At 37.4% G+C, this 24,714-nt stretch overlaps 3 protein-coding genes and 1 pseudogene across 3 annotated transcripts; 1 reads left to right on the top strand and 3 right to left on the bottom strand.

Moving 5' to 3' along the window:
• Window positions 1-9,485: 9,485 nt before the first annotated feature.
• On the bottom strand, window positions 9,486-10,800 carry LOC111622892. Its single transcript, XM_023365346.1, has one exon. It carries the CDS (start codon window positions 10,701-10,703, stop codon window positions 9,519-9,521), a length of 1,185 nt encoding a protein of 394 aa, XP_023221114.1. The 5' UTR covers window positions 10,704-10,800; the 3' UTR covers window positions 9,486-9,518.
• Window positions 10,801-10,844: 44 nt separating this feature from the next.
• Window positions 10,845-16,018, bottom strand: LOC111622908 (annotated as a pseudogene).
• A 139-nt stretch (window positions 16,019-16,157) lies between these two features.
• Window positions 16,158-17,213, bottom strand: LOC111622907. The gene has a single exon (XM_023365368.1). The coding sequence runs from the start codon at window positions 17,211-17,213 to the stop codon at window positions 16,158-16,160; it is 1,056 nt and encodes a 351-aa protein (XP_023221136.1).
• A 2,778-nt stretch (window positions 17,214-19,991) lies between these two features.
• On the top strand, window positions 19,992-24,022 carry LOC111622906 (general transcription factor II-I repeat domain-containing protein 2B-like). Its single transcript, XM_023365367.1, has 2 exons — window positions 19,992-21,465; window positions 23,914-24,022. The coding sequence occupies exons 1-2, from the start codon at window positions 20,261-20,263 to the stop codon at window positions 24,020-24,022; spliced, it is 1,314 nt and encodes a 437-aa protein (XP_023221135.1). The 5' UTR covers window positions 19,992-20,260.
• Window positions 24,023-24,714: the final 692 nt, after the last annotated feature.

Here is a 24,714-nt window from a genome sequence, read left to right as displayed (position 1 = left end):
GACAACTCTTGCTCTACTAAGGGGCGAGCAGCTTGCTGCAACCCCCTCTGCACTTCTTCCTCCCTCTTGTCTTGGGTTCTACCCCTGGTGGCCGTGTCTACCTCTTTTGCTTCTCTTTCTCTCTCTATTTGATTTTAGTCAGTCGTCACTGCGTTTTACACCACCGTAAGGATTATCCTTGGTTACTTGTGTGATCTTCATCCCTCTTGGTTATCGCAGTCGCTGGACACCCCGGGGTGCTTACCTCGTCGGTATCTGTGTTGTGTTTCATCACTCTCATCGAGCAGTGTTTCCCTCAGTGTGGTGGAGCACCTGTCTGCTGGCGATTGTGCATCTTTGTGTGTCTGTGCCCCTATGCCTGGTGTCCTCAGCTATTTGTGTGGGTGCCTCTCCACTTGCTGTCTCTGCCTTGTGAGACTTCCATCACAACCATGGATACCCCTGACTCATCAAGTAGCTACGCGCAGGTAACTTCGGCCCCCCTGGTGGTCCATCTGGCTCCTGGTCTTGCTGAGAACTTCTCGGATGTGGATACGCCAGTGCCCTCCAGTGCCCCCTCCAACGTCGCCATTGACCTGGACAAAGAACAATCACCGATCATGGACATGCACACGGCTAAAGAAACTGGACTAAATGAGGACAAGATTGGCCTGTATACCACGAGCCGTTCCATTAGGATCGCCGCTAACGGACGTATCCAAATGTCGGACTTAATTACAGCGTGTGAAGCAATCACCGGCCAACTAGGCCAAGTGGAGCAGGTATGTTACAAGCCAAACTACGTTATAGAAGTCGGCCTTACAACTGTTGAGGCAAAGGAAAAGTTGATCGGCCACAGCATAAAGGTAGGGGAAACTAACTTATTATGCGAAAGCCTCGACGAGGACCTGTTAATGGTCACGGCACGCTTTGTCCCTAACGAGGCGGACAAAGATTTAATTAGAAGCGTGATGTCTGAGTTTGGGAAGGTCAGCAAGGTACTAGTTCATACAGTCACTGTTAAGGAAAGGAAATTCAAAACCGACACTTACAGAGTCCTGATAAAAACAAGAAAACTTTTAGCAAATTTCGTGGAGATGTTGAGGTGCAGAGTAGAGCTCCAGTATGCTGGGAGAAAGAAGCATTGCTGGAGGTGTGGCAGTCTAACGCATGAGTTAAGGGAATGCAGGATCGAGCTCTGTCATAGATGCAAAAGTCCGCATCATCTAGTAAAAGACTGCCCTAATTGCTACTACTGCAGGCAAAAACACAGCAGGGATGAAGAATGTCCCGAACCAACTCTACTAGAAATTTATAAAACGGGTGGTAGGAACAAAACTAAAATAAGGAAAAGAGAAAAAAGCATAGAAAGACAAAAAAATCAGGTAGACAAAGTTAAGGAAAGTCAGGACAACACAGAAATAGAGAGTAAGAACAAAAATAGCCAAAAAATAGATAAAACCCTAGAGGAAAAAGAAAGAATAGTAGAAACACAGGAAAACATAAATAAGCAAGATGAAGCTGACAGACAGATAAATAAAGACGAAAACAAAGCAAACGAGAAAAATGAGAGCTTAGAAGATAGACTAGAGGAACACAACAATGCAGTTGTAGTGAGAGAAAAAATCCTCTCTATAAGTCTAGATGCTAGCCTCACAAAAGATGAGCTTATCGAAAAGGTGGAAGATGTCATAACAGTCGCAGAAAAAAAAAAAAACAAGGAAAAGCAAAAGAATTAATGCCCATACTAACAACAACGTTCAGACCTAATAAGTTAAATATCGAATCAATTAACATCTCTGGCTTAAGGGACGAGGCCAAACAGGTCTACCTGCTTAACCTCACTTTTAACGACACTACAGACATATTCATGATACAGGATACTAACTGTTATGACTTTTATGACCTTAAGAAGCTTAGAAAGATATTTACCCAGTTTAACATCTACGTCTCCTTTGCCCCCAGAAGAGGCTCTGGAGTTATAACAATGATAAGGAATAGCATCAAAGTCCATAACTTCAGAACGGATACTAATTGAAACATCCTTACGGTCGACATCAACAGCGATCACAAGCCTCTAAGAATTATTAATATCTATGCACCCCCTCAATTAGCAGAACGTAAAGCGCTCTTCCAAAATATCCCTAACTACCTTATAGGTGGAAGGGACTTCATCATGGGCGGGGATTTTAACTGCGTCCTAAGTCAAAGGGACAAGAATTGTGCATTACACCCCGACAGATCCCGCTCGATCTTAAATGATGTTGTGACAAGCTATGAGCTCAAGGACGCCTTCCGTACCCCCTACCCCCAATCGGATGGCTACATATGGAAAGGAAGAGGAGTACAAGAGAGGCTGGATAGGATATATATAAGTAGGGATGCAGCTAAGATTGACTCTATCAATGTCACTCAACTTTTAACTCATGGAAAAAAACTTTCTGATCATAAGCTCATCAACCTACCATATCTGTGAACAACACCAGTCAAAAGAAATGCAAAATCAGGATTAACAATATCATCCTATCAGATACTACATTCCAGAAATAGGTAAAAAAAACCCTCGACAATGCAAAATCCAACATCTCTTGGGAGAAATGGAACACCATTAAAAAGAAAATCATAGAAATAGCAAACAAAACATGGGGAAGAATAAAATGCAACAACTTCAATAAGGTATAGCATCTGCAAAGGGAGCTCAGTCGCAAGATTATTAGCAACGACAAGGAGGCAATAACTACAATAGAAAATGAGATCAGCAAAGAAATGGAGAAAAAAATCAATGAAACCTACATCTTGCACAAAATAAATAGGTTCGGCATAGAAAGATTCTCTGAAAAACTCACCTTTAAAAGAAAAACCAAACCGAAAGAAACAACGCTGCTAAATAGTTTAATTATTAACAATGTCCCAATAGAAGATGAAAATAAAATCATGGCAGAATTTCAAAATTTCTACAACCTTTATAAGAAGCCAAACACAAGATGGGACCAATGGGAAAACATCAAGGATCTAATAAAACCGATAAAAAATATTAATGAAAATATTATCAACAAAATCATAACAAAAGAAGAGGTCTGTAATGCGATTGATCAAATGCACACAAGGAAAGCACCTGGGATAGATGGGCTCCCTGCACAGGTGTACCGCTATTTCAGAGAAGACATGGCTGAGATGCTTGCAAATCTATACAATATAGACACCACTAATCATGATTTCTGCTCGAACAACCTCTTGATGTCTCAATAAATAAATCATTTAAAGTGTATATAAGAGAGGAATAGAACAAATAAACTATGAAATAAACCCAACATAAATACGCGCCAAAGGGAGCTTTATAACAACCTACAATCAAACAAGTATGTCAGTGGATAAAACAGTCATGGTCTAGAGAGATAAGACATTAGTGTTAAATCTTTCAAGAAGTGCAGCATAAGTAATGCTCTCGATGACAGTGAAGACAATCTTATATATGAAGAGAACAACGATGATGACGAAGAGGAAGAAGAGGAAAGTTCAGATGAAGATTTTCAAAGATTTTAAAAATCAGTTCGGTTTTATGAACTAAGAATTTTTATAGCTTCTTTTGGCTTTGCAATCTAATAGTAAAAATAGTAAAAATGTTATTTTTTTTTAAATTGCTTAAAAATTAAAGTGTGTCTTACAGTCTGTAGTGTCATAGTCTGTAAAATATGGTATAGACTAGGGGTCCCCAAAGTGGTCGATATCGACCCCTTGGGGTCAATAAGAGTTCTTCAGGGGTCGATTAATACATGAGGGTCGAAAGGAGGTCGATTAATACCAAACAGGATCAATTAAACTGTCTAGGAAAAAAATAGAATATTCCAATAAAAATTTGAAATACGGATATGCTCAATAACATTACTGACTACCCTAGTTATAACTTGAGATTTGCCTTAGCCTACGCCGCTTTAAGCATGTGTTACTCTGTTTTCACGCATCTGGCCACTGTACTACTGTTGCAAACATGTTTGAACTCTAATAGTTTATTATACACAGACATACTTTGCACTGTTACACTCTAGTATAGTTGACACTCTAAGTATTTTATATCTAAATGTAGATATTTTGTCCTTTACAGAGAAAATATCGTAATATATCGAAAATCATTAATATAGTACAGAAGCGTTTGCAAGAAAAACGTTACAATTGTTCAAGCTCGAAAAATCATTGTGGCCTTTCAAGTAAAAATGGAGCTATTTAAATCTTCACTGGCATAATCCGATTTTAAATATTTTTCAAACTTGCAAGTACTAAAAGAAAATGAAAATATTTCCGACCGTGATTTGCAGATATATATTAAACATTTTGATAAATTAAGAGAAGACTTTAAAGCATGTTCCGAAGACTTGGAGAATATGCATGTTCCTGAATGGTTTGCTAATCCATTTGATGTAAAAATAGATAATGAAGGTAGTGAACCTGGGTTAGAAGATGAACTGAGTAAAATATGTGTAGATTTTGAAGCTACAGCATTGTTTAAAAATAAAAACCTCAGTGAATTTTGGAGCAATAACAATATTGCCCTAAATATCCCAAGCTCAGAGCAGAAGCCGAACCTTTTTTACTTGCATTCTAAACTTCATACATAGTTAAAGCTGGTTTTAGCCACACAAACGCAATTTTGACAAAACAGAGGAAGAGATTGAAATTGGAAAACTGTGGTGATTTGCAACTATAACTTACCAATTTTCAACTGCATATCAATAATCTTGCTGCTTCTCTTCAGACTCATCCATCCCACTAATATCAACTATTTTAATAAAATGGCATGTCAACATATTTTTAAGGAATTCAGTAGAAGTCGCAAAATGACAGTAAGAGGTTTTTTCATCAAATATAAGTTATGTTTACAAAGATAAGTGTGTACAGCATTTTACGTATTATGACACGTACAGTTTAAGAACTATAGGCAAATTTCCATCTATCCATAATTTTGCTATTATTTTTTAAGATCATAAATCAGTGAAAAAGATCTCCTTTTTCTGTTAATGTTATTGGATGTATTTTATAAGATATGGGAACTATATTCTTCTGTTGGATTGTTATGCAGGACTTTTTATCGCTTAACATTACAAATGCAAAAATGATTTAATGTTTTTGTTAAATACTTAATCTGGGGGTCGACAAGAAGGCAAATATTCTATAAAGGTGTTGACAGGATAAAAAGTTTGGGGACCCCGAGTATAGACTGATCACACTTCTAAACGTCGACTATAAAATATTGGCAAAAATAATATCCTCCTTCCTTTCATCAGTTCTGAAAAACATTATCAACTCTAAACAATCGTGTTCCTTGCCTGAAAGAAAAATATACGACAATATCCATCTACTGTTACCGAATGTGAGAAAATATTATGATGTAGCATAGTGCACGGTAAAAAAATTCATGAGATTACCATCCCTCCTAGACCATGTCAAGTATAGGGCTATAACTGACATGAATGTGAAAAATAATATCCCCGCTTTCATTGATAGTATGAGAGAAATAGTAAGTAACAATTCTTACAAGAACGGTTAGTTGGTTGGTTGATTAACTTTTATTGGCACAAAAGCCATACAGGCTATACTGCGCCACAACACATGGTGCAATTCAAAGAAGAAAATAAATAGGAAGACATATATACACATAAACAAAACTTCACAGTTTAACCATTGAACAGCCAATGGTAATATAAATATAAAATCTATAATATAATAAAAAAATTAAATAACAACAAGAATAAATAAATAAGCAACAACAAAAATAAATAAACAAACAACAACGAAATATATATAGAATAATTTATATATGCAACTAAACGTAAATAAAACTGTACAATAATTAATTCATCAGATTTCCCTATACATATTAATGACTTTTAGAAAGTCCAGTATATTATCCAGATTTGGCCTCTGGCCCAAAATGTCTCTAAGGCTTGCATTTCCGAAATGCTGTCTACGACTCTGATCAGAAGCAACACAGTTGCAAAATATGTGTTTAACACTTACAGCACAGTTGCAGTGCTGACATACTGGTTCGTCATCTCCCTTCAAAAGGTATTGATGAGTCAGTCGAGTGTGTCCAATTCTCAGACGAGTAAGGATAACCTCAGATCTCCTATCATATTGCCTATTATGTGTCCAATTTTCTACCAAAGGTTTGATCTCGTAAAGTTTATTGTGGATTTGTGCATTCCACATGATTTGCCATCTCTCGGCTAGTCGTTTTTTAACAACTAGCTTCAAATCACCTCCTTCAATACGCATTGTATGCTGTGAAGGGCTTGCTGACTTAGCAGCTGTATCAGCTTCTTCATTACCTCTTATACCCACGTGGCCTGGGACCCAACAGAACTTCACAAATAAATTTCTTGTAGTGAGATGACAAATTAGTTTCTGAATTTTAATAACTAGAGAGTGAGAACTAGGTTCATACGAGATCAAAGCCTGAAGTGCACTAACTGAGTCAGTGTAAATCACGCAGCAACGATGACCTTTCCGATTTATATGCTTTAAGGCTAAGTAAATAGCCTGCAACTCCGCAGAAAAGATGGAAGAATTCGGTGCTATTTGTTCTGCCACAATTTCATCCTGGCAAACAAAGGCTAAGCCAACATAGTTATCCGACTTAGATCCATCGGTGTATATAGGAATTAAATTCCTGTTACAATGCTGAATTTCTGCGAAGTGCTGTCTATAGACGTAGTCTGGCGTGGTTTCTTTAGGGAACTGCTTTAAGCTTAAATCAACATCGATCGGTGAAGATGACCAAGGTGAAATACTATTAACCTCAACATGTGAGATGTTGCTTGTGTCTAGGTCAATCGTGCTGCTTACATTCTCCATTCTTATGTCGAATGTGGGGACACAACTCGTCCGAGCGGCAAATAATCTTTTCAGCTGAGTATCTGAACAATCAGCTGTAAGTTTTTTCTGAGATTTTTGTTTAATGTAATAGAAGAGAGACAACTGTTCTCTCCTGAGAGATAGTGAAGGCTCATAAGCATCCACATACAAACTTTGAACAGGGGAAGTTCGAAATGCACCGGTGCACAAACGCAAAGCTTGATGATGGATTGGATCCAGCATCCGAAGAGTAGATTCTCGCGCAGAGCCATAAACAATGCAACCGTAGTCCAGCTTAGAGCGAACAAGGGCCCTATAAATCCTGAGCATCGAAACTTTGTCTGCTCCCCAGGATGAGCAGCATAGTACCTTTAAAAGGTTTAAAGATTTTAAACATCTACTCTTCAGGTTGCGCAAGTGTGGCAAAAATGTCAGTTTTTGGTCAAAACAAACACCCAAAAACTTAGCCTCATTCACAATTGGGATTTTAACCCCATTTAAATATATTTCAGGATCCAGGTGCAAACCACGCCTTCGGCAGAAGTGGATGCACGAGGTCTTCTCTATGTTGAAACTAAAACCATTAATCTTGGACCAATTGTCTATTCGATTTAGGGAGGTTTGCAGTTGTCTCTCAATGAAACTCATGTTGCTAGACTGGCAGGAGATCTGAAAGTCATCCACATACAAAGAGTGTTTCACACTGGGAGGAAGACACTTAGCTATGCTATTAATTTTAATTAGGAACAGAGTCACACTCAAAATACATCCTTGAGGAACACCTTCTTCTTGGACAAAAGACCTAGATAGAGTGTTGCCCATCCTGACTTGGAATCTTCGATTCTGCAAAAAGTTTTTTATAAAAATTGGCAAATTACCCCGCAATCCGAATTCATGTAGATCACGAAGTATTCCGTAACGCCAGCAGCGATCATAGGCCTTCTCTATATCAAAGAATACAGACACTAAGTGTTGTCGTCTAACAAACGCTTCGCGTATGGATGTTTCAAGTTTTACTAGATTATCCGTGGTACTTCTGTTCCTACGAAATCCACTCTGATGTGGTGAAAAGTAGTTCTTTTCCTCTAAGAGATACATCAGACGTCTGTTTATCATCCTCTCAAAAAGTTTACACAGGCAACTTGTCAGAGAGATTGGTCTGTAATTAGAGGGATTCTTGCGGTCTTTACCAGGTTTTGGAATAGGGATAATAATTGATAATCTCCAAGAGTCAGGGAAATTATTTTCTGTCCATATTCTGTTAAACAGGTGCAAGAGATTAGAAAGGGAACTGTTTGACAGATTTTTAATCATGCTGTAGTGGATTTTATCTGGGCCTACAGCACTATTCCTCGAGCGAGAGAGCGCTGTTTGTAATTCAATTCTAGTGAATGGCACATTATATTCCTCATTAGATAAGGAATGAAAGTTTAAACACTGTTTTTCTCTTTGGGCTTTATAAGCCTGAAAATTTCTTGAATACATAATATTGCTAGATGAAGTAGAAAACGTTTCACCCAACGTATCAGCAATACCCTGTATATTGCTGATTATTGTGCCATTATTTTCCAGCATGGACAGAGAGTGAGAAGCATATTTCCCATTGATTTTATGAATTTTATCCCAGACTGCTTTTGAGCTAGTGGAAGATGTTATGCTAGAAACATACTTCCTCCAAGAATCCCTTTGGCTTTGCCTTCTTATTCTTCTGGCATTTGCCTTTGCTTTTTTAAAAGCAATCAAATTTCTAGCAGTGGGGTATCTTCTGAAAATCCCCCATGCTTTCTTTTGTGCTTTAAATGCTGCCTCGCAATTCTGGTTCCACCATGGTTTCGGATGCTTTGGATATCTTGTTGATGTCTTTCCCATTGTTTTCTCAGCTGCCTGAATAATACACAAAGTGACAATTTCAACTGCATCATTGATATCAGCAGTATTGACCATTTCCTCAGTGATGTTAGCCAAAGAGGAAAATGCAGGCCAATCTGCCGTTTCCAGTTTCCAGCGTGGTGGACGGGCTGTTTCACAGCTTTCTCTGCCTCGATATTTTAGAAATATTGGGAAGTGGTCACTAGAGAGTGGATTAGATCCAACCTCCCATGTAAATGCTGAAAACAGATTCGGAGTTGCTAATGATAGATCAATGGCAGTGAACGTTCTTGATGGGGCATGGAAGTATGTCACTTCTCCAGTATTAAATAGATACAGTTGGTGATTACCTATAAATCTCTCGATGGCTCTGCCTCGACGATTGATGTCAGGACTGCCCCACATAGGATTGTGACCATTGAAGTCACCCAGTAAAAGAAATGGTGTTGGTAGCTGTTCAACCAAAGTATCCAATTCATTCTCATTCACTCTGACATCTGGTGGCAAGTATATAGAACAAACTGTGACAGTTACTCCAATAGATATTCTAGCTGCCACGGCTTGCAAATTAGTGGTGATTTGTACCGGCAAGGATGGGATGTGATTTGAAACTACAATAGCCACACCTCCACTGGCACGGTTGTGGCTATCATCATCCTTGCGGTAAAGATTGAATCCTTTTAAAGAAATATTTTCTCCAGGTTTTAGATGAGTCTCCTGGAGTGCCACACAGAGAGATGAGGTAGATGACGTCAAGTGTTTAATGTCAGAGAAGTTGTTGCGGAAACCACGACAGTTCCATTGGATTATTTTATAATCCATTATGTGTTTGAGGCAGCATTTTTAGCAAGGTTGTCCCTCTTTAATTTCACAGGGGGTTTTTCTTTTGGAGGTGATGTTGGTGGTGTCACCCCCTTATTATTCTCTTCATCAGAGAAGTCAGAGAACTCGCTCATAGACTGAGTCTCTGATTTTTTAGTTTTAGACAGGGCTGCTTTTATTCTTTGTTTATTAAGTGGGTTCTTACTGGCTTTTTTGGAACCCACATTCCTAGTTGTTACCCCTGTTTTAGGTATGAGTGGTTTTGCTTTGTTATTCTCTTTTTCTGTTGCTTTGGTAGATGGTATCAGCAGACATTTTTCATGGCGAGTCAGAGATTCATCGGGTGAAACAGAAATGTCTGTCTGAACTCCACATGTCTTTGTGGATTTTAGAGCAGCAGCAAATGTCTTTTGTTTCACTGCTGTATTTAAGATGACCTTACGACGTGCCTCCGGGTAGGATATATTATTAATAGTCTTCAATCGCTGAATTTCTTTCTCTCTCTGCCATGAAGGGCATTTCCGAGAGTAGGCAGGATGAGCATCTTTGCAGTTCACACAGCATGGAGAACTTGTGCATTCATTACTCTCATGGTCTTCATTTCCACACTGTGCACATGCTTTTTTTCCTCTGCATGATGTTTGGGAGTGTCCAAACCACTGACATTTAAAGCAACGTAGCGGGTTTGGGATGTATGGGCGAACTGGGCAACGGAGATATCCTGCCACAACAGAAGATGGCAATGTTGGTTTGTTGAAAGTCAAAATAAGATGTTTCGTTGGTATCAACTTGCCATCTCGACGGATTGAAATTCGTCGAACAGCAGTGACACCTTGGTCTGAAAGACCGATCTGAATATCCGATTCATCCTCAGACATCAGATCGGTTTCTGATATCACACCACGTGATGAGTTCAAATTTGTGTGTGGTGTGATGGTTATTATTATGTCTCCTAGAGACATCATTTTCAGAAGCTTTGCTGACTGTTGAGGGGAGGCTGCTTCTACAAGTAGATCTCCTGACCTCAATTTTTGAATTTTTTTCAGATTCCCAACGGTCGATTCAAACAACTTTTGAATCAAAAAAGGGGAGCGTTTAGATAGGGGTGTTTCTCCCATGGCATGAACGATAAGGTAGGCTGGTGGTAATGCATCAGTACATGTTTCAGGTTTTAATGAATCCATATTTAGATTTTAAAATTCAGCTCCTAGTGACCCCACCCACCATGGGGTCCAACAAGGGGATGCCGTCACATGGGAGACTCCCATAGACCGTCACACCAGGGTTTCCCAGAACCTATACCCTCACAATGCAGTCAAGAAGAGCACATCTTGTATGACATGTCCGCCCGGTCTGCATCGATCGGTTGACTCCAAGCCGAGGTCAAAACTGACTCAACGACCAGCTGATTGACTCAAACGGAGCCTGATTTGAGCCTCCCGTTTAGCCAAAGCAGGGGCAAAAGCAATGTGTTGGGGACGGTATGTTGCCCCTCAACTACCAGGATCCCCTTTTCCAGCATACGGGATACCACGCACAGCAAACACATGGGTGGCCGTTCAGATCCCAGGGATGGTAAAGAAGACTTACTAAACCATCTCTGGGAGGTCCCCTCACCACGGACAGGAACCCACATCGAGGGAACTTACAAGAACTTTAACACCCTTATATCTCATTAATTGTGTTAGTAATACCTCTGTGGTGACTCAAAATCTTAGTCACCTAGATTCTCAAAATAAGAAAAACTATATAGTATATTAAATAAACACCAAGAATGTTTTCTCACTTCTATAGCCAAATTAAAAGGTACAACAAGGTTCTCTCATAAACCCATGATATAAGCCAATGGCCTATAGTGAGGGTCAATGTAATACTGTGCAGACTCCACAAAAGCCAGTATTTTTCTGTCTTAAATCTAAAATCAGGATATTTTCAAATTCCCTAGACCCCTCAATAAGACACATCTTTGCTTTCTCCACACCTTGGGGTAAGTACCAAATGTGTAGATAGATTACTTCAGGCAGCTAAAGACAGTGGAAGATATTTCCAATATGTAATGTCAAACCTCCTGGCCCAGTTTCTGGGTATCAATTGTTGTGTGTTCCAAAATGATGTGTTAATCTCCCGTATGATAGACAAACATAAGAAACTCTTCGATAAGGTCTTGAACATTCTTGGTAGCTTCAATTTAAAATTGCATCCTAAAAACAGCAAAATTAATTATGAGCAAAGTGCGGTATTTAGGGCGTGTGATTGACAAAAACAGAATCCTCCCCGACCTGAGAAATATATCTGCCATTATGGACCAAAGTCACCCTGTAAATGTTAAGCAAGTAAGTGCTTTCCTAAGAATGGTTAGTTTTTTTGAAGTTTCATCCCAAAATTTGCTGAGCTAGCCCTCCTCTTAATTGAACTAACAAAAAAGGGAAAAAAAACTCATATAGAGTGACAGTGTCAAGCATGTTTTGATGGATTTAAGGCCATTCTCATAACACCTCCCTTACTTGCTCATTTTGATTTCAACAGCCCTCTCTGTTTATACATAAATGCTTCCAATAAAAGTGCTGCAGCCGTGTTAGGACTGTTAAGGTTGGTTGGTTTGTTAAAGTTTTTTGGCACAAAAGCCATATAGGCTATGCTGCGCCATTCCAAATGGTAAAATTAAAAAGGTCATATATACATATATTAAAAATTAATAACAAATAACAATAACAAACATATATAACAGTAACAATATATAAAAACAAGGTATATAAAAGTATAGATACATGAATAGGTAAATAAATAAATATTCAAATTTGTTTATAAATATTAGTGACTTTCAGAAAGTCTAGTAAATTATTGACATTTGGCCTTCGGCCAAGGATTTCTGTCAAACAAGCATTTCCGAAATATTGTCTATGCCTTGTCTTGAAAGCAGAGCAATTGCACAGCATGTGTTTTACACTTAGGGTGCAGTTGCAATACTCACATACTGGCTGGTCTTCACCCTTCAAAAGGTATAAATGAGTCAACCGAGTATGCCCAATTCTCAAACGAGTAAGAATTACTTCAAATCTCCTGTCATAATGTTTGTTACGTGTCCAATTTTCTATATTTGGCTTGATCTCGTGTAGTTTATTGTGGATTTGTGCATTCCACATGTTTTGCCATCTCTCCGCTAATCGTTTTTTAACTACTAGCTTCAAGTCACTTCCTTCGAGACACATTTCATGCTGTGAAGGACTAGCTGCCTTTGCAGCTGCGTCCGCTTCTTCATTTCCTTTTATACCTACATGGCCTGGGACCCAACAAAATTTTATATAGAGATTCCTTGCAAGAAGTTGGCGAAACAATTTATAAATTTTAATCACTATAGAGTGGTAACTAAGTTCACATGAGATCAAAGCCTGAAGTGCACTAACAGAGTCGGTGTAGATCACACAGCAACGATGACCTTTCCTATTTACATGCTTTAAGGTTAAATAAATAGCATGCAACTCTGCAGAAAAGATGGAAGAATTCAATGCAATTTGTTCTGCCACGATTTCATCCTGGCAGACAAAAGTTGAGCTAACGTAATCATCAGATTTAGATCCATCTGTATAAATAGGAATTAAATTCCTGTCACTATGTTGAATTTCTGCAAAGTGCTGTCTATAGATGTAGTCAGGTGTGGATTCCTTTGGATATTGCTTTAAGCTAAGGTCAACATTTATCACAGGAGTTGACCAAGGTGATACACTACAGACCTCTAGCTGTGAAATGTTGCCTGTATCGTAGGTCAATCGTGCTGCTCACATTCTCCATTCTTATGGCGAATGAAGGGACACTACTTGGGCGAGCTTCAAATAATCTTTTCAGCTAAGTATCTAATACTATACAATCAACTGAAGGTTTACTAAAAGATTTTTGTTTTATATAATAAAAAAGAGACAACTGTTCTCTCCTAAGAGATAGTGGGGGCTCATAAGTATCCACAAACAGACTTTGTACAGGAGAACTTCGAAAAGTACCAGTGCACAAACGTAGTGCTTCATGGTGGATTGGATCCAGCATCCGAAGTGTAGATTCTCGCGCAGAGCTATAAACAATTCAATCGTAGTCCAGCTTTGAGCGGACAAGGGTCCTATAAATCCTGAGCATAGAACATTTGTCTGCTCCCCAGGATGAGCAGCACAGTAAATTTAAAAGGTTCAAAGATTTTAGACATCTACTCTTCAAATTGCGCAAGTGCAACAAGAATGTTAGTTTATGGTCAAACAATACACCCAAAAATTTTGCCTCATTCACCATTGGGATTTTGACCCCATTTAAATCAATTTCGAAATCCAAGTGCAACCCACAGCAGAAGTGGATGCACGAGGTCTTCTCAGTGTTAAAACTAAAACTAAATCGCATAGACCATTGGTCCAAGACCAATGGTCTATGCAATTTAGGCAGGTTTGCAGTTGTCTCTCGATAAAACTCATGTTGCTAGACTGGCAGGAGATCTGAAAGTCATCCACATACAAAGAGTGTTTCACACTAGAGGGAAGACAGTTAGCTATGCTATTAATTTTAATTAGGGACATAGACACACTCAAAATAAAGCCTTGAGGAACACCTTCTTCTTGCGTAAAAGACCTAGATAAAGTATTGCCCATCCTAACTTGGAATCTTCAATTCTCTAAAAAGTTTTTTATGAAAATTGGCAAATTACCCCGCAATCCAAAATGGTCCAGATCACAAAGTATCCCATATCGCCAACAGCGATCATAGGCGTTCTCTATATCAAAAAACACAGACACTAGGTGCTGTCGTCTAACAAAGGCTTTCCGAATAGATGTTTCAACATTTACTAAGTTATCAGTGGTACTTCTGTTCCTATGAAAACCACTCTGATATGGTGAAAAGTATTCATTTTTCTCTAAGAGATACATCAGATGTCTGTTTACCATCCTCTCAAAGAGTTTACACAAGCAACTTGTCAGAGAGATTGGTCTGTAAATAGAGGGATTCTTGTGGTCTTTACCAGGCTTGGGAATGGGAATAATGATAGATAGCCTCCAAGAGTCAGGAAAAGTATGTTCTGTCCATATTCTGTTAAACAGACACAGGAGATTAGAAAGGAATTCTTTGACAGATTTTTAATCATGCTGTAGTGGATTTTATCCGGGCCTACAGCACTATTACCCGAGCGAGAGATCGCTGTATGTAGTTCTAAGCTGGTGAATGGCACATTATAATCCTCATTAGATGAGGAGTGAAAGTTTAAATATTGTTTTCACTTTGGGCTTTATAAACCTGAAAATCCCTTAAATACATAATATTGCTGGATGAAGCAGTAAATGTTTCACCCAATAAATCAGCAATACCCTGTATGTCGCTGATTATTGTGCCATTATTTTCCAGCATAGACAGAGAGTGAGAAACATATTTCCCATTGATTTTATGGATTTTATCCCAGACTGCTTTTGAGCTAGTGGAAGATTTTATGCTAGAAACATACTTCCTCCAAGAATCCCTTTGGCTTTGCCTTCTAACTCTTCTGGCATTTGCCTTTGCTTTTTTAAAAGCAATCAAATTTTCAGCACTAGGGTATCTTATGAAAATCCCCCATGCTTTCTTTTGTGCTTTAAATGCTGCCTTGCAATTCTGGTCCTACCATGGTTTCTGATGCTGTGGGAATCTAGTTGATGTTTTTCCCATCGTTTTTTCAGCCACCTGAATAATACTAGAAGTGACAACTTCAACTGCATCATTGATATCAGCAGTATTAACCATTTCCTCAGTGATGTCAGCCAAAGAGGAGAATGCAGGCCAATCTGCAGTTTCAAGTTTCCAGCATGGTGGATGGGCTGTTTCACAGCTTTCACTGCCTTGATATTTTAGAGGAATTGTAAAGTGGTCGCTAGAGAGTGGATTAGATCCAACCTTCCATAAAAATGCTGAAAACAGGTTTGGGGTTGCAAATGATAGATCAATGGCAGTGAATGTTCTTGTTGGGGCATGGAAATATGTCACTCCTCCAGTATTAAATAAGTATAGTTGGTGATTACCTATGGATCTTTCAATGGCTCTGCTTTGATGGTTAATGTCGAGACTGCCCCACATTGGATTGTGACCATTGAAATCACCCAGTAAAAGGAATGGAGTTGGCCGCTGTTCAACCAATGCATCTTCATTGACTCTGACATCTGGTGGCAAGTATATAGAACAAACTGTGTCAGTTACTCCAATAGAAATTCTGGCCGCCACAGCTTGCAAATCAGTGGTTATTTGTACTGACAAAGATGGGATGTGATTTGAAATTACAATAGCCACACCTCCACTGGCACGGTTGTGGCTATCATCATCCTTCCTATAGAGATTGACTCCTTTTAAAGTAATGCTTTCTCCAGGTTTCAAATGAGTCTCCTGGAGTGCCACACAGAGAGATGAGGTAGATGATGTCAAGTGTTTAACGTCAGAAAAGTTGTTGCGGAAACCATGACAGTTCCATTGGATTATTTTATAATCCATTATGTATTTGAGGCAGCATTTTTAGCAAGGTTATTCCTCTTTAATTTTACAGGGGGTTTTTCTTTTGGAGGTGATGTCGATGGTGTCACCCCCTTATTAATCTGTTCATCAGAGAAGTCGGAGAACTCGCTCATAGACTGAGTCTCCCATTTTTTTTATTTAGATAGGGCTGCTTTTATCCTTTGTTTATTAAGTGGGTTCTTACTGGCTTTTTTGGAACCCACATTCCTAGTTGTTACCCCTGTTTTAGGTATAAGTGGTTTTGATTTGTTATTCTCTTTTTCTGTTGCTTTGGTAGATGGTATCAGCAAACATTTTTCATGGCGTGTGAGAGATTCATTTGGTGAAACAGAAATGTCTGTCTGAACTCCACATGTCTTTGTGGATTTCAGAACACCAGCAAATGTCTTCTGTTTCACTGGTGCACTTAGAGTGACCACGCAACGTGCCTCCGGGTGAGATATATTATTAACAATCTTCAATCGCTGAATTTCTTTCTCTCTCTGCCATGCAGTGCATTTTCGAGAATAGGCAGGGTGGGTATCTTTGCAGTTTACACAGCATGGAGAACATGTGCATTCAGTACTGTGGTGGTCTTCATTTCCACACTGTGTGCATGCTTTTTTTCCTCTCCATGATATTTGGGAGTGTCCAAACCACTGACATTTAAAGCAACATAGCGGATTTGGAATGTATGAACGAACTGGGCAACGGAGATATCCTGCCGCAACAGAAGATAGCAATGTTGGTTTGTTGAATGTCAATATAATGTGTTTTGTTTGTATCAACTTGCCATCACGACAAATCGAAATTCGTCGAACAGCAGTGACACCTTGGTCTGAGAGACCAATCTGAATATCTGATTCATCCTCAGACATCAGATCAGTTTCAGATATCACACTACGTGACAAGTTCAAATTTGTTTGTGGTGTGATGGTTACCATTATTTCTCCTAGAGACTTCATTTTCAGAAGCTTTGCTGACTGTTGAGGGGAGGCTGCTTCTACAAGTAGATCTCCTGACCTCAGTTTTTGAATTTTTTTAAGATTCCCAATGGTCAATTCAAACAATTTTTGAATCAAAAAAGGAGAACGTTTAGATAGAGGTGTTTCTCCCATAGCATGAACAATAAGATATGCTGGTTGATTGAAAGAGATGGCATCCCTTGGTGGTAATGCATCAGTACATGTTTTATGTTTTAGTGAATCCATATTTAATAATAACAGTTCAGCTGCTGGTGACCCCACCCACCATGGGATGCCGTCACATGGAGTACTTCCATAGACCGTCACACCAGGGTTTCCCAGGAGCTATACCCTCACAATGCAGTCAAGAAGAGCACATCTTGTCTGACGTGTCCGCCCGGTCTGCATCGATCGGTTGACTCCAAGCCGAGGTCAAGAATGACTCAACAACCAGCCGACTGACTCAAATGGAGCCTGATTTCAGCCTCCCGTTTATCCGAAGCAGGGGCCAAAGCAGTGTGTTGGGGACGTTATGTTGCCCCTCAACTACCAGCATACGGGACACCACGCTCGGCAAACACGTGGGTGGGCATTCAGATCCCAGGGATGGTAAAGAAGAGTTTCTAAACCATCTCTGGGAGGTCTCCTCGCCACGGACGGAAACCCACATCGAGGGGCCCTTTTAAAAGCTACGCTAGAAAAATATCAATCTGAATATACTGAACTAAGAACACTAGTCATACTGAACTAAGAACACTAGTCATACTCAACAACTCCATGAGAGAAAAACAAGGCTTAACTGGTTCACTACCCTTGTTCCGATTCAAATGCAAGTAAGAAATCCACAAAAATTTATTTTTATATGAAATAATTATTTCCATGCAAATATGACATCCAAAAAAATTTTCGGGAAATAATTCCCACGAAATAAAAACCTTCCAGAAAGTGTTTTTACAAAAAAAGTATATAAAAAAATTATAATAATTTAAAATGAATGCTGTTATTTGAAAAATAAAGCTGTAAGGATTGTTAATCTTTTGTTTAACAAGGTGTGAAAGCAGTGAGAACATTAGGAAGAGGGAAAGTAAAAAAAAACTATGGTCATATAATCATATCTATCCCTCCCCAGATCCATATCATTATAGCAAGGAAACACATCTCTCAGTTAAGACAACGTGAAAGTAAATGATTACATTCCACTCACAAGATGCTACAAGTGCTGCAGATACAATCAGTGGTGATATTCAGCAAATTCGCACAGGTTCGGCCAAACCCATTGTTAACATTTCCAAAGTTTTCCAAACCTTGTTAAACATATGTAACATTTCTCAGTAGTTTTGTTTCTTTTAAAAAATACATTAAAATATGCATATTATACTATGTAACACTTCTGAACTAGAGCCTTATACTCCATTTGCCTTAGTGCGATCTCCCTCAACCATTTCAATCTCAACTGAAACGAGATTCCATCGTGATCAACTCAAGAGTTCTGGAAAGTAAATCCAGTCATAAGGGAGATACCACAATCCCACACACGCAAGAAAATACAAGATGGCTGCGGAACATGTGTTGGGCTATCGACACTCAAGTAATATATTTTAAAATTGCAGAGTGTATAAAATTTTTAATAAAATAATTATTTGTTATTTTTAGAAAGAAAAGGACAAAGGGTTTTGGATAATTTTATAACCAAATCTAAAACAGCAAATATTGACAATGAAGAGCAACTACAAACAACAATATCTAGTGAAAACAGCAATAAAGAACAACCGAAAACGTCTAGTGAAGATAAACGAAAACCAACATCAATTGAGAATAATAGTAGTAATTGTTTATTACAAAGCTGGAATTACAACAGGAATACTTTTTAAAAAATATGAATGGCTTCATATTGCTAGCAATGAAAATGTTGGATGTCAATGGTGTTCACAAGTAGGATCATTAAATGTTGAAAGTGCTGAACATTTACACATGTCATTAGAATGGAAATCATGTTCTGTTAAACCTCATAGAAAAAAAAGGAAATTTTACAAGCATCAATCAGAAAAAAATTGAAACAGCATCATGAATCAACATCACACAAAAAAGCAGGCAAAATGATCAATACAGGTAAAAAAAAATGTTACTTCCAAAAATATCAATGTGGCTAATGAAAAGTTTTTAAAAAACACCATACACATTTTTAATACTGCCTATTTTATAATTAAAAACAATAAACCATTTACTGATTTTCCAAATTTAATAATTTTCCAAAATAAAAATAATGTAGATTTGGAAATTTCCTCGCACTCAAGATTTATAATTCCACTTATCATAAAGCATATCTTTACAAAAATAAGAAGTAATATTTTCGAAAAACTTATAATTGCAAGAGCCAAACTTTCAATTATTATTGATAAAGCCTTAACTGTTTCATATAAAAGTGTGTTTATTGTTTATTTAAAATCTGAAGTAATGGATTTCGAGGACAGCATAACAATTTTTATTGATGTGATCAAATTATAAGAAACATCAGAAAAAGTTTTTAAGACTTTAATAACAGTTCTTGAAAAACATGGTTTTGAGAAACAATATTTAAAAGAAAATCTTATTGGATTTTGCTCAGACGATGCTAGTGTAATGTTAAGGAAAAAGTCTGGAGTGGCAACATAAATTGAACAAAAATTTCCAGGTATTTGCATTTGGCACTGTCTAGCACCTAGGTGGGGAACCTGCGGCCTCGAGGCCGCATGCAACCTCCGCGAGGTTCTTGTGCGGCCCTTCACCACCTAGTACAAAAATGGTAGAGTTCGTTTCAAACAACTATTGTACATCAATGCCATGACAGTTGAGCGAAAAATCCTGCCAAAGAGAGTCATATTGTAACATGACGTCAGAATACTAATCTGAAACAGACTCTAACACGCATGAGCGAGGCTCTGGCCCACAGACCATCCGTTTCAGACTTGGACACTCAATGTTAATTTTTTAAACAGTTTTTTTTTCGTTTAGTAACTAAACGAAAAAAAAAACTGTTTAAAAAATGTTAATTTTTTAAAAAACTGTTTAAAAAGCGCTAGCAGCGCCAACTACCTTGTCTAAGAAGTAAACAAAACTCGGTTTCAGATCTCCCATTTGAGTGTCACACCTTGCTTTGGCTTCTCTGACTCGCATCTCTCAACGCTTCCCTGTTGCGATCTTCAGCAAACTGTAGTTAACAGTGAGTGCTTATAACAGTTACACGGTTTTATTGTATTTCTAGAAAGTATACACTTTGTTAAAGATATTATTTGATATTCGTTTTTTTATCCATCATGTCAAATAGTAAGAGAAGAAAATTAGGTGATGAAAACAGAACATTTAATGTAGAATGGGAGTTAGATTTTTTCTTTACTGCTGAGAAAGATAAAATGATGTGTTTGTTGTGCAATACAGTTTTAAATACTTTAAAAAAAGCGAATGCAAATAAACACTATTTGACTCATAAAGAACATAAATATTTCGCTTTAGAAGGTGAATCACGAAAAGCTGCACTTCAAAAGTTGAAAAATGAGAAGCATCATCAGCAGGCATCTTTTAGTGCCTTTGTAAATCAAAATTCCGCTGCAGTTGCTGTTACGTATAAAATAGCACATATACTTGGAAAAAGGGGCAAACCATTTAGTGACATTGAAATAATTAAAGAATGTATTGTTGAAGCAGTGAGTATGTTAGATCCAAGAAATGTCGACAAATACAAACAATTACCTCTTTCAAGAAGAACTGTAACAGATCGACAGCACGAATTAGCGCAAAATGTAACAGAGCAACTTCATACAATTATACAAAATGAAGATGTTTATTTTTCAATTGCTTTAGATGAAAGCACTGATAAAACAGATTCGGCACAAGTTTTATATTTTATTCATGCTATAACTAAAGATTTTCAATGTTACGAAGAACTACTTGCGTTGGGTACACTAACTGGAAGAACTCGAGAAGCCGATATTTTCGAAAACTTCAAAGAAATATGTAATAAATTACAATTGAATGTCAGTAATTTAGTCAGTGTCTGCACCGATGGCGCACCTTCCATGAGAGGCAAAAAAGAAGGATTCGTTGCTTTGTTAAAAAAGGAAAACTTAAACTTGAAAAAATTGATATCATTTCACTGCATTTTGCATCAGCAAAATCTTTGCGCAAAATCTACCATTTTGCAAGACACTCTGGATATAACCATTGCCATTGTCAACTATATTCGCGTAAATGCAATGCGTCATCGTAAATTTCGGCAGATGCTTTCTTTAGATGAGAAAACATATAGTGTTGACCTACCATACTACTGCAAGGTTCGCTGGCTATCAACAGGTCAGGTTTTGATAAAAGTTTTGTCTTTACGACGACAAATTTTAAACTTTTATCAAGAACAAGGAAAACAATGTGATCTATCAGATGAAGTATTTCTCAGAAACCTTGCATTTTTGTCTGATATGATGACAAAACAAAACAATTTAAATATTTGCCTGCAAGGTGAAACGAGGTATATTTATGAAATGTGGCAAAAGATCCAAGCGTTTAGAAAAAAATTATCATTTTTCAATACATATGACAACTCATTTACTGTTCGATGATAAAAATGAAAAGTATAATGATCTTTTAAATGCTTTCAATGTATTAAACCATGAAACTTGGCCAAATGAAATTTGTGAAGCACCATAAATTAAAGGTGAAAATATACTAAAACAGTTAAATCAAATAATAAAATACATTGTTCCTGTAAATGATTTTCGAGATTTTGTAAATGACACAGAAAAATATTCCAATTACTATTTTGAGAGCTAGAAAAATTTTAAATGTAATTGCTGTTAATTTGAATAAAGCTCAAAAATAGTTCAGTATGATGAATATTATGGATGTTAAAAAAAATTCTTTACTAATCGATACAACCAGCCATTTAATGACAACTAATTTAATGACAAAAACTTTTGGAAACTTTCGACACTACTCCGCATGTTAATTCCTGGCAAAATTGGTTCATTAGTTGGCTGATTTTGGTTTTTTGGCACAAGAGCCATATAGGCTGAATTGTGCCATAGCAAATGATAAAATATTTTTAAACATGAAAACAACAAACATATGACAAAATTAGATAAATAAACAAGAACAATATATACAACAATATAAATAAGCAAAACAAAGCAGGTAAAACTATGAAATGAATAATCAAATCTCTTCTACAAAAATCCAGTAAGTTTTCAAGATTTGGCCTTTGGCCCAACACCATTGTCACACTTAAATTTCCAGTTAGTTCAGGTTTTTTAACGCAAGAGCCATACAGGCTAAGCTGCGCCACAACAAATAATGTATAATTTTTAAACTGACACATAAGAAATATAACAAATTATATAAATAAATAAATAATTAATTAATTAATTAATTAAACAAACAACAACAAAAAAAATATATACAACAATATAAATTAACAACACAAAGTAAATAAAACTGTACAATAAATAAATAAATAATCATATCTCTCTATACAAATTTGGCCTCTGGCCAAAAATCTCGCTCTAACTTGCATTTCCGAAATGCTCTCTACGACTTTTATCAAACGCAACGCAGTTGCAAAGTATGTCTTTAACACCTACAGTACAATTGCAATACTGACATACTGGTTGATCGTCACCCTTCAAAAAATATTGATGAGTCAGTCAAGTTTGTCCAATTCTCAAACGAGTAAGGAGAACCTCAGATCTCCTATCATACTGCCTATTATGTGTCCAATTTTCAATCAAAAATTTGATCTCATATAGTTTATTGTGGATTTGTGTGTTCCACATAATTTGCCATAACTCTGCTAGTCATTTTTTAACAACTAGCTTCAAATCACCAGCTTCGATAGGCATTGTATGCTGTGAAGAATTTGCTAGCTTAGCAGCTGTGTCGGTATCTTCATTACCTCTTATACCCACATGATCAGAGACCCAACAAAACTTTACAGAAAATTTTCTCATAGTAAGATATAAAAATTTGGAAACTAATTTAATGTTAACTATAGAGTGAGAACTAGGTTAATACAAGAAAAAAGCCCGAAATACACTAACTGAGTCAGTGTAAATTACGCAGCAACGATGACCTTTCCTATTTATATACTTTACAGCTAAATAAATAGCCTGCAACTATGCAGAAAAGATGAAAAAATTCAATGCTATTTCTTCTGCCAAAATTTCATTTTGCCAAACAAAGGCTAAACCAACATAGTTATCAAATTTAGATCCATTGGTGTATATAGGAATTAAATTCCTATCACGATTTTAAATTTCTGCAAAGTGCTGTCTATAGATGTAGTCTGGCGTGGTTTCTTTGGCAAACTACTTTAAGATTAAGTCAACATCTATCGCTGGGGTTGACCAAGGTAAAATACTATTAACCTCAACATGTGAGCTGTTGCTTTTGTCCAGGTCAATCATCCTGCTTAGATTCTCCATTCTTATGTCAAATGTGGAGACACTACTCGTCCGAGCTGCATATAATCTTCTCAGCTGTGTATCTAAATTATTAGCTGAGAGTCTATTCAGAGATTTCTGTTTAATGTACTAAAAAAAGAGACAACTGTTCTCTGCTCAGGCATAGTGGAGGCTCATAAGCATCCACATACAACTTTGGACAGGAGAAGTTTGATAAACACCAGAGCACAAACGCAGTGCTTGATGGTGGATTGGATCCAGCATCCAAAGAGTAGATTCTCACGCAGAGCCATAAACAATGCAACCATAGTCCAGCTTAGAGCAGACAAGAACCTTATAAATCCCGAGCATAGAACATTTGTCTGCTCCCCAGGATGAGCAGCACAGTACCTTTAAAAATTCATAGATTTTAGAAATCTACTCTTCAAATTGCACAAGTGTGGCAAAAATGTCAGTTTTTGGTCAAAACAAACACCCAAAAACTTAGCCTCATTTACCATTGAAATTTTATCCCCATTTAGGAAAATTTCCGGATCTAGGTGCAAACCACGCCTTCGGCAAAAGTGGATGCACGAAGTCTTCTTGGTGTTAAATCTAAAACCATTGGTCTTGGATCAATCGTGTATATGATTTAGGGAGGTTTGCAGTTGTCTGTCTCTCAATGAAACTCATGTTACTAGACTGGCAGGAGATCTGAGTCATCCATGTACAGAAAGTGTTTCACGGTGGGAGGGAAACAGTTAGCTATGCTGTTAATTTTAATTAGGAACACAGTCACACTCAAAATACAACCCTGAGGGACACCTTCCTCTTGGGCAAAAGGAAAGGGTGTAGTCCATCCTAACTTGGAATCTTCAATTCTGTAGGAAGTTTTTTTATAAAAATCAGCACATTATCCCATAATCCGAATTCATGCAAATCACAGACTATCCCGTATCTTCAGCATCAATTGTAAGCCTTCTCTATATCAAAGAACACAGACACTAAGTGCTGTCGTCTAACAAACGCAAAAGTATTCTTCAGACATCAGATCACCCTCATATATCACACCACGAGATGAGTTTAAACTTCCATGTGGTTTGACAGTAACTTCCATGTCTCCCAGTGTCTTTGTTGTTAAGAGTTTTGCCTACTGTTGAGGAGAGGCTGTTTATATGAGTAAATCCCAACCTCAATTTTTGTATTTTCTTTAGATGCCCAATAGTCTATTCAAATAATTCTGAATTAGAAAAAAAGAGTATTTAGACAGAGGTTTCTCTCCATTACTATGAACTATAAGGAAGGCTAGCTTGTTGGAAAAGTTAAAATCCTTTGATTGTGAT

The sequence above is a fragment of the Centruroides sculpturatus genome, unplaced genomic scaffold (genome assembly GCF_000671375.1).
Source record: "Centruroides sculpturatus isolate CEXI.00-Female unplaced genomic scaffold, Cexi_2.0 scaffold229, whole genome shotgun sequence".
Lineage (NCBI taxonomy): Eukaryota > Metazoa > Arthropoda > Arachnida > Scorpiones > Buthidae > Centruroides > Centruroides sculpturatus.
This window is presented reverse-complemented; position numbering and strand designations above follow the sequence as displayed.